At 46.7% G+C, this 15000-nt stretch overlaps 2 protein-coding genes across 2 annotated transcripts in view; both read left to right on the top strand.

The window, feature by feature from the left end:
- Positions 1-1163, top strand: part of gabrb3 (gamma-aminobutyric acid type A receptor subunit beta3) — a gene marked incomplete at both ends in the record, with an annotated part of 21128 nt that extends 19965 nt beyond the window's left edge. Inside the window, one exon of the mRNA XM_083888555.1 lies at positions 798-1163. Within this exon, the coding sequence (XP_083744681.1) occupies positions 798-1163 (366 nt within the window). The remainder of the gene's footprint in view (positions 1-797) is intronic.
- A 4492-nt stretch (positions 1164-5655) lies between these two features.
- atp10a (ATPase phospholipid transporting 10A) overlaps positions 5656-15000 on the top strand; it is a gene marked incomplete at its 3' end in the record, with an annotated part of 35414 nt that continues 26069 nt past the window's right edge. The window contains exons 1-8 of the mRNA XM_083888355.1: positions 5656-6089; positions 10074-10278; positions 10599-10684; positions 11664-11770; positions 11913-12044; positions 12172-12302; positions 13794-14046; positions 14966-15000. The exon at positions 14966-15000 is cut by the window's right edge and continues 192 nt beyond it. Of these exons, the coding sequence (XP_083744481.1) occupies positions 5674-6089; positions 10074-10278; positions 10599-10684; positions 11664-11770; positions 11913-12044; positions 12172-12302; positions 13794-14046; positions 14966-15000 (1365 nt within the window). The 5' untranslated portion in view covers positions 5656-5673. The remainder of the gene's footprint in view (positions 6090-10073; positions 10279-10598; positions 10685-11663; positions 11771-11912; positions 12045-12171; positions 12303-13793; positions 14047-14965) is intronic.

Genomic DNA, 15000 nt, shown 5'->3' on the forward strand with positions numbered 1-15000 from the left:
ACTCTCTCACACCAAAGTCACTCACTCTGCCACACCAAAGTTACTCACTCTCTCACACCAAAGTTACTCACTCTCTCACACCAAAGTCACTCACTCTGCCACACCAAAGTTACTCACTCTCTCACACCAAAGTCACTCACTCTGCCACACCAAAGTTACTCACTCTCTCACACCAAAGTTACTCACTCTCTCACACCAAAGTCACTCACTCTGCCACACCAAAGTTACTCACTCTCTCACACCAAAGTTACTCACTCTCTCACACCAAAGTCACTCACTCTGCCACACCAAAGTTACTCACTCTCTCACACCAAAGTCACTCACTCTCACACACCAAAGTTACTCACTCTCTCACACCAAAGTCACTCACTCTCTCACACCAAAGTCACTCACTCTCTCACACCAAAGTCACTCACTCTCTCACACCAAAGTCACTCACTCTCTCACACCAAAGTCACTCACTCTCTCACACCAAAGTCACTCACTCTCTCACACCAAAGTCACTCACTCTCCCACACCAAAGTCACTCACTCTCCCACACCAAAGTCACTCACTCTCCCACACCAAAGTCACTCACTCTCCCACACCAGAGAATGAATTCATGTTCAGACCAAACAGTGAAGATAAATCATCTCAATCATCTCATATCTCATGTGAAGGAATGATCGTCATGACGATAGAGTTCTCAGTCAGCTGATCTCACACACACACACACACACACACACACACACACACACACACACACACACACACACACACACTAACACCCCCCCCCCCCCCCCTCCTGTGATCTCCAGGTCGACTCCCACGGGAACGTTCTCCTAACGACCTTAGAGATCCACAATGAGGTGGGAACCAGGAACCAGGTCACAACCGCTGTGACTGAGACTCTTAACTCCTCCTCCTCCTCCTCCATGATGTTTGACAACAGTGGGCTCCAGAACAGGAAGTCCAGTACGGTCCAGGTCCAGGACCCGGGTCGTCTCAGCTTAGACTATAACGACCATCTTCAGAAACCTCCTCTGAGGAGAAGATCCTCACAACTGAAGATCAAGATCCCTGATCTGACTGATGTCAACGCCATAGACAGATGGTCGAGAATCTTCTTCCCCTGTGCGTTCTCACTCTTTAACCTCATCTACTGGCTCTACTACGTCAACTGAGGACAACTGAGGACAACTGAGGACAACTGAGGACAACTGAGGAGGACAGAGGACACTGAGGAGGACAAAGAGGACAACTGAGGAGGATAGAGGACAACTGAGGACAACTGAGGACAACTGAGGAGGACACAGGACAACTGAGGACGAGAGAGGACAACTGAGGACGACAGAGGACAACTGAGGACCACTGAGGACGACACAGAGGACGACTGAGGACAACAGAGGACGACTGAGGAGGACAGAGGACAACTGAGGAGGACACAGAGGACAACTGAGGAGGACACAGAGGACAACTGAGGAGACAGAGGAGGACAGAGGACAACTGAGGAGGACACAGAGGACCACTGAGGACGAGAGAGGACAACTGAGGACGACAGAGGACAACTGAGGACACTGAGGAGGACACAGAGGACAACTGAGGAGGACACAGAGGACAACTGAGGAGACAGAGGAGGACAGAGGACAACTGAGGAGACAGAGGAGGACAGAGGACAACTGAGGAGGACACAGAGGACCACTGAGGACGAGAGAGGACAACTGAGGACGACAGAGGACAACTGAGGACGACTGAGGACCACTGAGGACGACACAGAGGACGACTGAGGACAACAGAGGACGACTGAGGAGGACATAGGACAACTGAGGAGGACACAGAGGACAACTGAGGACAACTGAGGAGGACAGAGGACGACTGAGGAAAACTGAGGACAACTGAGGAGGACACAGAGGACAACTGAGGAGACAGAGGAGGACAGAGGACAACTGAGGAGGACACAGAGGACAACTGAGGACCACTGAGGACAAGAGAGGACAACTGAGGACGACAGAGGACAACTGAGGACCACTGAGGACAACTGAGGACGACAGAGGACAACTGAGGACAACAGAGGAGGACACAGAGGACAACTGAGGAGGACACAGAGGACGACTGAGGACAACAGAGGGGACGACTGAGGACAACTGAGGAGGACACAGACGACAACTGAGGAGGACAGAGGACGACTGAGGAAAACTGAGGAGACAGAGGACAACTGAGGACGAGAGAGGACAACTGAGGACCACTGAGGACGACAGAGGACAACAGAGGAGGACACAGAGGACAACTGAGGACGACTGAGGAGGACAGAGGACGACTGAGGAGGACAGAGGACAGAGAAGAGAGGACAGAGAAGACAACAGTCAAACATTGATTTAAACGTTTGTACAGTCTCATGTTTCAGACTGAAAACACACATTTGTGTCTCTAAAACATGTAAACAACAACAACAACAACAACAACAACAACAACAACAACAACAACAACAATCACTTGACTTTATGATCTGGACTCAAATCAGACCAGAACTTTTGAAATCCACCTTTAGTCCAGTACAGTAAATAACAAGCTAGCGGTGTAGCTCAGACATGCTAACATTTGTAAATAAAGATTTAACTCAACAATCAGTCACCTGTGTGGGGGCGGAGCATCCGTCTGTAACAGGTGATGTCACTTCCTGGATGTTCATTTTACAGCTGAAAAAAATGCTAACCGCTGTAGCATCAATGCTTGACTTTAGCAGCTGCCACAGCAACACGAGCTGCAACCTTAGCAGCTAATGTAGCGGCGACTACTAAAGTCACACAGCTACTGTAGCTTCATAAGTAGCAAAGCATATACTAGCAGCTACTAAATGTTAACAGCTACAATGGCTGCTAAGTTAGCAGCTGCTGCATTAGCTTCTATAGCCAAACAGCTAAAATCAAGCATCTGCTACATTAGCTGTTGAAGTCAAGCATCAACATTTGCTACTTTAGCTGCTGCTACGTTAGCTCCTGAAGTAGCAGCTTCTGTATCAGCAGCTATCATAGCTAAAGTAGCCGCTAACATGCTACTATCACTGATTTTTGTTATTGAAACAGTTTATTTCGATTTCATTTGTTTTCTTTTTGTCTTTGTTGTGTTTTTTTTTAACAGAGTTCATGACCTCACTGTGAACTCTGACCTTTGGTTTTGTTGGTTTTTGACATGAACGTAATCACTTCCTGTTTGTGTTGTAAACATAAAAATCATCATCGTTTCTGTTGTTTTATCTAAAGAGGCTCAGACCGTTTGATCATGTGACCTGAGAGTCTGCTGCTCACACACACACAGTGTCGTCGTCTCCATGGTAACCAACAGTGTTGGCGTTTTCTCGCCGCTCCATCTGCGCGGCGGCGCCTGCTTCAGCGTCTGTGAGCGTAGGAGGCGACGCCACCTGTCAGCGGTCTGTTCAGAGACTCATCACCAACTAACCAGGGCTGAACCAAAGAGTCCTGGGTGGGGGGGGGGGTCAGAGCAGCCCACAGGAGGCACCAGCCTTTGGTGTGGGAGAGTGAGTGCAAACTACAGTCTCACAGTGAAGATTAAGACGTGAACAAACAAAGGTCAACTGTCCTCAGTTCAGCTGGAGACAAAACACAAAGCTTTGGTCCTTCAGGGCCACCGTACGTCATCTGAGGTGTGATTCATTCATTTCACTCTGATTATTATGATTTTTATGATTAAATCCTGAAAAAAATCTCTCAGTCTGACCTTTAATTTAAAAACAATCAAGTGTGTGTGTGTGTTAGGGTATGTGTCATGTTGTGTCACTGAGCTGAGGCTGTGTACTGTTTGCAGTATGATGCCCTCTTGTGGCTGCTGGCTGTATTGCAGTTTAGTTTCCCGTCATTTCACCAACCACCCTTTTAAAGGGACATTTCACCACTCACTCTCCCATACCAAAGTCCATAGAGAAAACCAGTGATTTTAGCTCTAGCTGACATTGGTGTGGGAGAGTGAGTGACTTTGGTGTGAGAGAGTGAGTGACTTTGGTGTGGGAGAGTGAGTGACTTTTGTGTGAGAGAGTGAGTGACTTTTGTGAGAGAGTGAGTGACTTTTGTGTGGGAGAGTGAGTGACTTTGGTGTGGGAGAGTGAGTGACTTTGGTATGGGAGAGTGAGTGACTGGTGTGGGAGAGTGAGTGACTTGAGTGTGGGAGAGTGAGTGACTTTGGTGTGGGAGAGTGAGTGACTGGTGTGGGAGAGTGAGTGACTTTGGTCTGACAGAGTGAGTGAGTGACTTTGGTGTGGCAGAGTGAGTGACTTTGGTGTGGGAGAGTGAGTGACTTTGGTGTGGCAGAGTGAGTGACTTTGGTGTGAGAGAGTGAGTGAGTGACTTTGGTGTGGCAGAGTGAGTGACTTTGGTGTGGGAGAGTGAGTGACTTTGGTGTGGGAGAGTGAGTGACTTTGGTATGGGAGAGTGAGTGAGTGACTTTGGTGTGGCAGAGTGAGTGACTTTGGTGTGGGAGAGTGAGTGACTTTGGTGTGGCAGAGTGAGTGACTTTGGTGTGAGAGAGTGAGTGACTTTGGTGTGGGAGAGTGAGTGACTTTGGTATGGGAGAGTGAGTGACTTTGGTGTGAGAGAGTGAGTGACTTTGGTGTGGGAGAGTGAGTGACTTTGGTGTGGGAGAGTGAGTGGCTTTGGTGGGGCAGAGTGAGTGACTTTGGTGTGAGAGAGTGAGTGACTTTGGTATGGGAGAGTGAGTGACTTTGGTGTGGGAGAGTGAGTGACTTTGGTGTGGCAGAGTGAGTGACTTTGGTGTGGGAGAGTGAGTGACTTTGGTATGGGAGAGTGAGTGACTTTGGTGTGGGAGAGTGAGTGACTTTGGTATGGGAGAGTGAGTGACTTTGGTGTGAGAGAGTGAGTGACTTTGGTGTGGGAGAGTGAGTGGCTTTGGTGGGGCAGAGTGAGTGACTTTGGTGTGGGAGAGTGAGTGACTTTGGTGTGGGAGAGTGAGTGACTTTGGTGTGGGAGAGTGAGTGAGGGAGAGTGAGTGACTTTGGTGTGGGAGAGTGAGTGACTTTGGTGTGACAGAGTGAGTGACTTTGGTGTGGGAGAGTGAGTGACTTTGGTGTGGCAGAGTGAGTGACTTTGGTGTGGGAGAGTGAGTGACTTTGGTGGGGCAGAGTGAGTGACTTTGGTGTGAGAGAGTGAGTGACTTTGGTGTGGGAGAGTGAGTGACTTTGGTATGGGAGAGTGAGTGACTTTGGTGTGGGAGAGTGAGTGGTTTACAAACTTCAGTTTACACAAGGAACAGTCTGTGTGTGTGTGTGTGTGTGTGTGTGTTGTACCGCGTGGCACTTGGAGAAGGGGGAAAAAAACACACATTTCTTTGGAAGGGGCGGGGCCAGATTTCGGGAATAGTGGGAGGGGCTGACCCGCTGACGAACTTCCTGTGTGCGCGCGCTCCGCTGATCTGTAGACGCGGGAGCAGCGCGCGGACAGCGGCGCGAGACCCATCCACAGCGCTTGCAGCTCACGTGACGGGGCGGCGACTTGTGAGAGCATCCTTTGATCAGAAAAGAGAGAGAAGAAGAAGAAAAAGTTTGTGAGAGAGTGAGAGAAACATGGATGAACGTCAGCGGTGAGCGCGTGAATCTGCGGCCGCGACATGATCACACGAACGCGGCGGTGAGCGCGTGAGTGTGTGCGGGGGGGGAAGTTCGAGGACATGGCGCGGGAAAGTGAAGAACCGACGAAGAAGAAGAAGAAGAAGAAGAAGAGCAGAGAGAACAAAAAGACCCGCAGCGTCCTCCCGAACACTCGCTCCAGACACGACGACGACGACGACGATCCCGAACCGAACCGGGTCTGCGCGGACAACAGGATCCGGACCACCAAGTACACGGTGCTGTCGTTCCTCCCGAAGAACCTGTTCGAACAGTTCCACAGGTTCGCGAACGTCTACTTCGTCTTCATCGCGCTGCTCAACTTCGTCCCGGTGGTGAACGCCTTCCAACCGGAACTGGCTCTGGCTCCGGTGGTCTTCATCCTGTCCGTGACCGCCATCAAAGACCTGTGGGAGGACTTCCGGAGACACCGGTCCGACACCGAGATCAACCACCTGGACTGTCTGGTCTTCAGCAGGTACGTCCCTGAGCGAAGCAGGGCCGCTGTCAGGAGCCCCTGAGGGCGGGGGGGGGGGCCCACCCCCTGGCCCCCTGACAGCGGCCCTGCACTGTGTTTGTGGACATTATGGTGATAAATGTCAGATGATCAGGATTATACGGGTTTTAAAAAGTATTAAAAGCAGTTTATAGAGAACCTGTGACCCTGTCAGGTCAAAGGTCAAGGGCCGGGGTTCCCCTGAGCGACGGACAAACTTTATTTGTCTCTGAGAGGACGGAGGACGCAAGAAGTTTAATGAATAAAGACAGAGTTTATATCAGAGAAATACAGATGTTAGCGATGGGCGTGCTAAAGCGATAGCAGCAGTTAACGCGTGATGCGTATCCATGACGACTGACTGGAAAGAGACGCGCGTGACGTCATGTTTTTACGTGACTCCAGATCGTTAAAAATGAGTCTGTAAAGTTAACGCTAACCTTTAAAAACAGACGCACACATACACAGTACACAGGTACGCTAACGTTATTTGTTAGCGCTGCTCTTTTACTTTAATAAACAGACCGCTCCAGTTCCACTGTAGGCTAACGCTAACGGCGCTAAAGTAGTGACACCAGCAGTGACAAATATACTAATGTTTATTTAACTCTAACAGCCTCCTATTGGCTGACAGAAGCTGTCCTCTCACCTGTGTCTGTGTCCTCTCACCTGTGTCCTCTCACCTGTGTCCTCTCACATGTGTCCTCTCACCTGTGTCTGTGTCCTCTCACCTGTGTCTGTGTCCTCTCACTTGTGTCCTCTCACCTGTGTCTGTGTCCTCTCACCTGTGTCCTCTCACCTGTGTCCTCTCACCTGTGTCCTCTCACCTGTGTCCTCTCACATGTCCTCTCACCCGTGTCTGTGTCCTCTCACCTGTGTCCTCTCACATGTGTCCTCTCACCTGTGTCTGTGTCCTCTCACCTGTGTCCTCTCACCTGTGTCCTCTCACCTGTGTCCTCTCACATGTGTCCTCTCACCTTTGTCCTCTCACCTGTGTCTGTGTCCTCTCACCTGTGTCCTCTCACCTGTGTCCTCTCACCTGTGTCTGTGTCCTCTCACCTGTGTCCTCTCACCTGTGTCCCCTCACATGTGTCCTCTCACGTGTGTGTGTGTGTGTGTCAGTCTAAAGACGCTTGTTCACTCACTTTAATCCAGTTTTCACATGTTGTTGTTGTTGTTGTTGTTAGTGTTGTTGTTGTTGTTGTTGTTGTGGTAACAGTTGTTAGTTTAGTTGTTGATGATGATGAGTATTGAGTGAGTTATTCTGCCCGGTAACAGGTGACCCTGACACTGTGACCTGTCAATCACAGTTTATCTGACGACACGATCGATCATTGATGAATGATGAAGTTCTCTGTTTATTCACAACATAGAGAAAGGTCAAAGGTCATGAACGTGGCTGAAGCACACACACACACACACACGCACACACAGTCTCCAGGTCGTTGAACCCTTTCACTTGTTCATCTGCAGCTCATCCTGTCACAAAGAACATTATACTGTGATCTTATCTTTCTATTAGCTTGTGTTGCTACGCTAAAGTAAGCTAGCCTTAGCTTGTGTGTGTGTTTGTGTGTTTAAGCGTTGACGCGTTGTGTTGTTTTAGTGTATATTTTAGAGTGTTTTTTATTATTTATAATGTTAATCTTTTACATCGTACGTCAGTCGGAAAATCATGGAAGAAGCTAGCTTAGCCGAAGCTAGCTTAGCTGAAGCTAGTTGACTTGTGTTAAATTGAATGGAGTTGAATTACAGCTGCTTTGACTGTGGTTACGAGCTTCATTATAATTAAGTGTAATTAAACCTCTTCACTGATCAACTGTGATTTACAGCAGATTATTTAGATATTTAAGCTTTTTTTAATAAATCTGTGATCATTTATTTCAGGTCTTTAACTGTGGTGTTATTAAAGCACACGTATGGAGGTTAAACACAAGTGCAGCTGCTAAACAACATCATCGGGATTAGTCGAAAAAAAATCATCGATAGATTAGTCGACAACAAAAATACTAACTCTAACCTGTGTTCTGGCTCGAGTTAGTGATCTACAGTTAGAGTTAGTTAGAGTTAGAGTGAGGGTTAGTTAGAGTTAGAGTTAGTTAGGGTTAGTTAGAGTTAGGGTTAGTTAGAGTTAGTTAGAGTTAATTAGGGTTGGTTAGAGTTGGAGTTAGAGTTAGTTAGAGCTAGTTGGGGTTAGGGTTAGGCAAAACACCTGAGATCTACACTTAGAGTTAGGGTGAGTTAGAGTTAGAGTGAGTTACAGTTAGGTTAAACACCTGAGATCTACAGTTAGAGTTAGTTAGTTAGAGTTAGGGTTAGTTAGAGTTAGAGTTAGTTAGAGTTAGAGTTATGGTTAGTTAGAGTTAGAGTTAGTTAGAGTTAGAGTTAGGGTTAGTTAGAGTTAGAGTGAGTTAGTTAGGCTTAGTTAGAGTTAGAGTTAAACACCTGAGATCTACAGTTCGAGTTAGTTAGTTAGAGTTAGAGTTAGTTAGAGTTAGGGTGAGAGTTAGTTAGAGTTAGTTAGTTAGAGTTAGTTAGTTAGAGTTAGGGTTAGAGTTAGAGTTAAGGTTAAACACCTGAGATCTAGAGTCAAACAGTTTCAGTCTGAGCTAAAAACATCAGATTATTTCACACCTGAACAGAAATAAGAACATTCTTCATCTGGAACAAAGAGTTTTTATCACACATCTGCTTCTCCTTTAGAGGAGGAGGTGAGGAGAGAGGAGAGAGGAGGTGAGGAGAGAGGAGAGAGGAGAGGAGAGGAGAGGAGAGGAGGAGAGGAGAGGAGAGAAGGGGAGAGGAGAGGAGAGGAGAGGAGGAGGAGAGAGGAGAGGAGAGAGGGGTGAGGAGGAGAGGAGAGGAGAGGAGGAGAAGGAGACGAGGAGGAGGAGGTGAGGAGAGGAGAGAGGAGGAGAGGAGGAGAAGGAGACGAGGTGAGGAGAGGAGAGGAGAGAGGAGGAGAGGAGGAGAAGGAGACGACGAGGAGGAGGAGGAGAGGAGAGAGGAGGAGAAGGAGACGAGGAGGAGGAGGTGAGGAGAGGAGAGGAGAGGAGAGAGGAGGAGAGGAGGAGAAGGAGACGAGGTGAGGAGAGGAGAGGAGAGAGGAGGAGAGGAGGAGAAGGAGACGAGGAGGAGGAGGTGAGGAGAGGAGAGAGGAGGAGAAGGAGACGAGGAGGAGGAGGTGAGGAGAGGAGAGGAGAGGAGAGAGGAGGAGAGGAGGAGAAGGAGACGAGGAGGAGGAGGTGAGGAGGGAGAGGATAAGTGAGGAAGAGGTGAGGAGGAGAAGTGAAGAGGAGGTGAGGGAGAGGAGGATGAAGACTCATGTTGAGTTCAGAGGAATGTGGGCGTGGCTCATGTCACATATTTTCTTCAGATTTATGACGAGGAGCTGAAGTTTGTGTTGATTAAAAACACTTGTCTCTGTCTTGTTGTTGTTGTTGTTGTCTCTGTGTCGTTGTTGTTGTTGTTATTGTTGTCTCTGTTGTTGTTGTTGTTGTCTTTGTTGTTTTTGTTGTCTTTGTCTCTGTCGTCGTTGTTGTCTTTGTTGTTATTGTTGTCTTTGTCTCTGTGTCGTTGTTTGATTTTGTTGTCTTTGTCTCTGTGTCGTTGTTGTTGTCTTTGTCGTTTGATGTTATTGTTGTCGTTGTTGTTGTTGGATGTTGTCTTTGTCTCTGTGTCGTTGTTTGATGTTGTCTTTGTCTCTGTGTCGTTGTTGTTGTTGTTTGATGTTGTTGTTGTCTTTGTCATCTTTGTTGTTGTCATCTCTTTGTCATTGTCTTTGATGTTGCTGGCTCTCGTTGTCTTTGATGTTGTTGTTGTCTTTGATGTTGTGGTCTTTGCCTTTCATGTCGTCATTGTCTTTGATGTCTTTGTTGTCATTGGCTAATACGTTGTTATCTTCTATGTCTTTGTCTTTGATGATGTTGTCTTTGTTGTCTTTGATGTCTTTGTTGTTGTTGTTGTCAGAGCGGAGCGCGGTTACGTGGAGAGGTTCTGGAAGCAGGTGGTTGTTGGCGACTTTGTGCGTCTGCGCTGTAACGAGATCGTTCCGGCCGACGTCCTCCTGCTGAGCTCCAGTGATCCTGATCATCTGTGTCACATAGAGACGGCGACGCTGGACGGAGAGACAAACCTCAAACAGAGACAGGTCGTCCGCAGCTTCTCTGACCTGGTGAGGACACGCCCCCTCCTGATGAGTCTGCTGTCAATCAATCAATGCAACTTTATTTACACACAACACTTTTCTTACAAGTCACTGCAGGGAATCAAACCGACAACCCTGACATTATTAAAACAGCAAGAACAGACATGTCAATGATTTCTGTTAGGAGATCTCTGCTGTGGCGCCCCCTAGTGGCAGGAACTAGAACAATATTCCTATTAATCAGCTGCACAGCATTAACACACACACACACACACAGAAAGCAAACAGGAAACCAGCAGCAGAATTTGCCTGAACAGGAAGTGAACTCTTGTGTTTCCTGTTTTCAGGATTGTGACTTTGATCCTTTAAAATACAACAGCGTGATTGAATGTGAGAAACCTAACAACGACCTGAACAGATTCAGAGGCTACATGTGAGTATTTACTGTGTGTGTGTGTGAGAGAGAGAGAGAGCGCCCCCTGCTGCTGACACACACACTTCACTTTATTCACTTTTACAAAAGACTCATTTAATAAAATCTACGATATCTTTACGTCACATGATCACGTCTTTATCTCAGTGTTAAACTGAAGTTTGTAAACCACTCACTCTCTCACACCAAAGTCACTCACTCTCCCACACCAAAGTCACTCACTCTCCCACACCAAAGTCACTCACTCTCCCACACCAAAGTCACTCACTCTCACACACCAAAGTCACTCACTCTCCCACACCAAAGTCACTCACTCTGCCACACCAAAGTCACTCACTCTCCCACACCAAAGTCACTCACTCTCACACACCAAAGTCACTCACTCTCCCACACCAAAGTCACTCACTCTGCCACACCAAAGTCACTCACTCTCACACACCAAAGTCACTCACTCTCCCACACCAAAGTCACTCACTCTCACACACCAAAGTCACTCACTCTCCCACACCAAAGTCCATAGAGTAAACCAGTGATTTTAACATCACAGCACACAGGAGTTCACAGGAGTTGTTGATCCACTGCTGCCTCCATCACTTACAATGACAGTGACACAAAGTGACCACACGAGGCAGCAGAGGACCACTTTGGTGTTGGAGAGTGAGTGTTTTTTTTCAGGACTGAACAGACACAGAAATCCTATATTTAAATATTCATGATTGATTTCTAAACAAATGTATTTTTATGTCATTAATAAACAGCGTAAACTTTGACCTTTGACCTCTGACAGCGACACTCGCTGCTCTACATTAACGGCGTCATTGGTGACCTCGTCCTGTTCAGTCAGACACGTGATGATAAAAATGTGTTCAGTGTTTTAATAGTTTTATTTAAATTACTTTTACTGTGGCGGCCATGTTTTCACTGCGCTCACACACACACACACACAGAATCACAGACTGTCCCTTTAACCCTGTCACAGTATCCATGGCAACGGTCGAAGAGACGCACTCCACAAAGAGAACCTGCTGCTGCGCGGCTGCACCGTCAGGAACACTGAGGAGGCTGTGGGCATCGTCATCTACGCAGGTCACTCACACGCTGACCTCTGACCTCTGTCTGTGTGACCTCTGACCTCTGTGTGACCTGTGACCTCTGACCTCTGTGTGACCTCTGTGTGACCTCTGACCTCTGTGTGACCTGTGACCTCTGACCTCTGTGTCCTCTGCAGGTCATGAGACCAAAGCCATGTTGAACAACAACGGACCGAGATACAAACGCAGTAAACTGGAGAGACAGATGAACGTGGACGTCTTCTGGTGTGTCCTCATCCTCCTCCTCATGTGTCTCTTCACTGCTGTGGGTGTGTACCTCATCTTCATCATCATCATCATCATCATCATCATCATGTCTGTCCTCATAGTCTTCATCAGTCTCAGTGATGATGATGATGATGATGAGTATTATGGTCTGTAACCCTCTGTCTTCAGGTCATGGTCTGTGGATGTTTCAGTACGGAGACAAGAGACCAGTGTTTGACGTCCTCAGTCCAGAGGGGACGGACATGTCCCCCATCATGTCCTCCATTTATCTCTTCCTCACCATGATCATAGTCTTTCAGGTAAGAGACGTGTGTGTGTCTCTGTGTGTGTGTGTGTTTGTGTGTCTCTGTGTGTGTGTGTGTGTGTGTGTGTTTTCCGTCTGTCCACAAACTGGACATATATTGATGTTTTTCAAGATTCAAGATTCAAGATGCTTTATTTATCCCGAGGGAAATTATTGTGCAACAATTGTGAGGTAAAAGTGTAGATGTACAAGAGTTAAAAGATACATAAAATAAAATAAAAATAAAAATAAAAATAAAACAAAAAAAATAAAGTAAAATAAACAAGTAAGACAAATGCAACAAAGTGCCAAACAGAAGGAAAAACAGTAACTTACAACAGTAACTTAAATGCAACAATGCCACAAAAAGAATCAAAAAAGAATCACAGTCAACGTAGATATATATAATATACAGCAGTACACACGGAAATAAAATAAGTACAACTAAAATATGGTGAGCAAATGTTGAAAGTGATAAACAGTGATAAGGTGAATAATGATATCAGCATAGTGCAAACAAAGTAAAGTGATGAAGTGATATGGTTAAAGTGACATTTGGATCATCTTGGTGTGTGTCTCAGTGTGTGTGTGTGTGTGTGTGTGTGTGTGTGTGTGTGTCATGTGATGACACAGGTCAACAGTGTGGTCACACTGAACTCTCAGATCATGTGACCAGAGTTGATCAGAACTCGTGTTTCCCTGAAAAATCCTCACACGTTCATTTGAACGTGAACTCATGGACATGTGTGTGTTGTGTGACGTGTGTGTGTGTGTGTGTGTGTGTTGTGTGACATGTTGTTGTGTGTTGTGTGACATGTTGTGTGACGTGTGTATTGTGTGACATGTTGTGACATGTTGTTGTGTGACGTGTGTGTGTGTTGTGTGACATGTTGTGTGTGTTGTGTGTTGTGGGGCATGTTATGTGTGTTGTGACATGTTGCGTGTGTTGTGTGACGTGTGTGTGTGTTGTGTGTGTTGTGTGACGTGTGTGTTGTGTGACATGTTGTGTGTTGTGTGACATGTTGTGTGACATGTTGTTGTGTGTTGTGTGACGTGTGTGTGTTGTGTGACATGTTGTGTTTGTGTGTGTTGTGTGTGTGTGTTGTGTGACATGTCGTGTGTGTGTGCTGTGGGACATGTGTGTGTGTGTTATGTGACGTTTGTGTGTTGTGTTGTGTGACGTTGTGTGTGTGTGTGTGTTGTGTGACATGTTGTGTGACATGTTGTGTGTGTTGTGTGACATGTTGTGTGACATGTGTGTGTGTGTGTGACATGTGTGTGTGTGTGTGTGACATGTGGTGTGTGTGTGTGTGTGTTGTGACATGTTGTGTGACATGTGTGTGTGTGTTGTGTGACGTGTGTGTTGTGTAACATGTTGTGTGTGTTGTGTGACATGTTGTGTGACATGATGTGTGTTGTGACATGGTGTGTGTGTGTGTTGTGTGACATGGTGTGTGTGTGTGTTGTGACATGTTGTATGACGTGTGTGTGTGTGTGTGTGTTGCAGGTGCTGATCCCCATCTCCCTGTTCGTGTCCATTGAGATAGTAAAGGTGTGTCAGGTGTTCTTCATCCATCAGGACGTTGATCTTTACGATGACGACACAGATTCTCATCTTCAGTGTCGAGCTCTAAACATCACTGAAGACCTTGGACAGATGAAGTACATCTTCTCTGATAAGACGGGGACGCTCACCGACAACAAGATGGTGTTCCGCCGCTGCACCGTGGCCGGGGTGGAGTACTCACATGATGCTAATGGTGGGCGGAGCCAGCAAACACACACACACACACGTGTGGTCACATGACTGTAGCTGACGTGATGATGATGATGATGATGATGATGATATTTGTTTGTCAACCAGAGAAGAAATGTTAAACTTTGAGTTTGTTTACTTCACGAGCAGTTCATCTGTTGGAGCTAATGCTAAGCTAAATACTCTCCTGCACTTGGCTAATGTTAAACTAGCTATTATGCTGGAGCTAATGCTAAGCTAAATACTCTCCTGGAGTTAGCTCATGATAAGCTGACTAGTCTCCTGCAGTTTGCTAATGTTAAACTAGCTATTATGCTGGAGCTAATGCTAAGCTAAATACTCTCCTGGAGTTAGCTCTTGCTAAGCTAACTATTCTCCTGGAGTTAGCTCCTGCTAAGCTAACTATTCTCCTGGCGCTAATGCTAAGCTAAATACTCTCCTGGAGTTAGCTCATGCTAAGCTAACTAGACTCCTGCAGTTGGCTAATGTTAAACTAACTATTATCCTGGAGCTAATGCTAAGCTAATTACTCTCCTGGAGTTAGCTCTTGCCAAGCTAACTATTCACCTGGAGTTAGCTCTTGCTAAGCTAACTATGCTCCCGTCGCTACTGCTAAGCTAAATACTCTCCTGGAGTTACCTAATGCTAAGCTAACTATCCCCATGGAGCTAATCCTGCAGTTAGCTAATGCTGAACTTGCCACTCCTGGGGAGCTAATGCTTAGCTAAATACTCTCCTTGAGCTAGTGAATGTTAAGCTAGCTATTCTCCTGGAGCTACTGCTAAGCTAACTATTCTCCTGATTAGCTAACTAATTAATGGAAATAATTCTAAGCTAGCTATTGTCCTGAGGCTAATGCTGAGAAGCTAGTTTTCTGTGTGTTGCGGTCGCTCTTTTAACAAAGTGTGTGCATGTTTCTCCAGCTAAAAGACTTGCGATGTACCAGGAGATGGACTCT

Source organism: Microchirus variegatus (genome assembly GCF_963457635.1).
Source record: "Microchirus variegatus genome assembly, chromosome: 4".
Lineage (NCBI taxonomy): Eukaryota > Metazoa > Chordata > Actinopteri > Pleuronectiformes > Soleidae > Microchirus > Microchirus variegatus.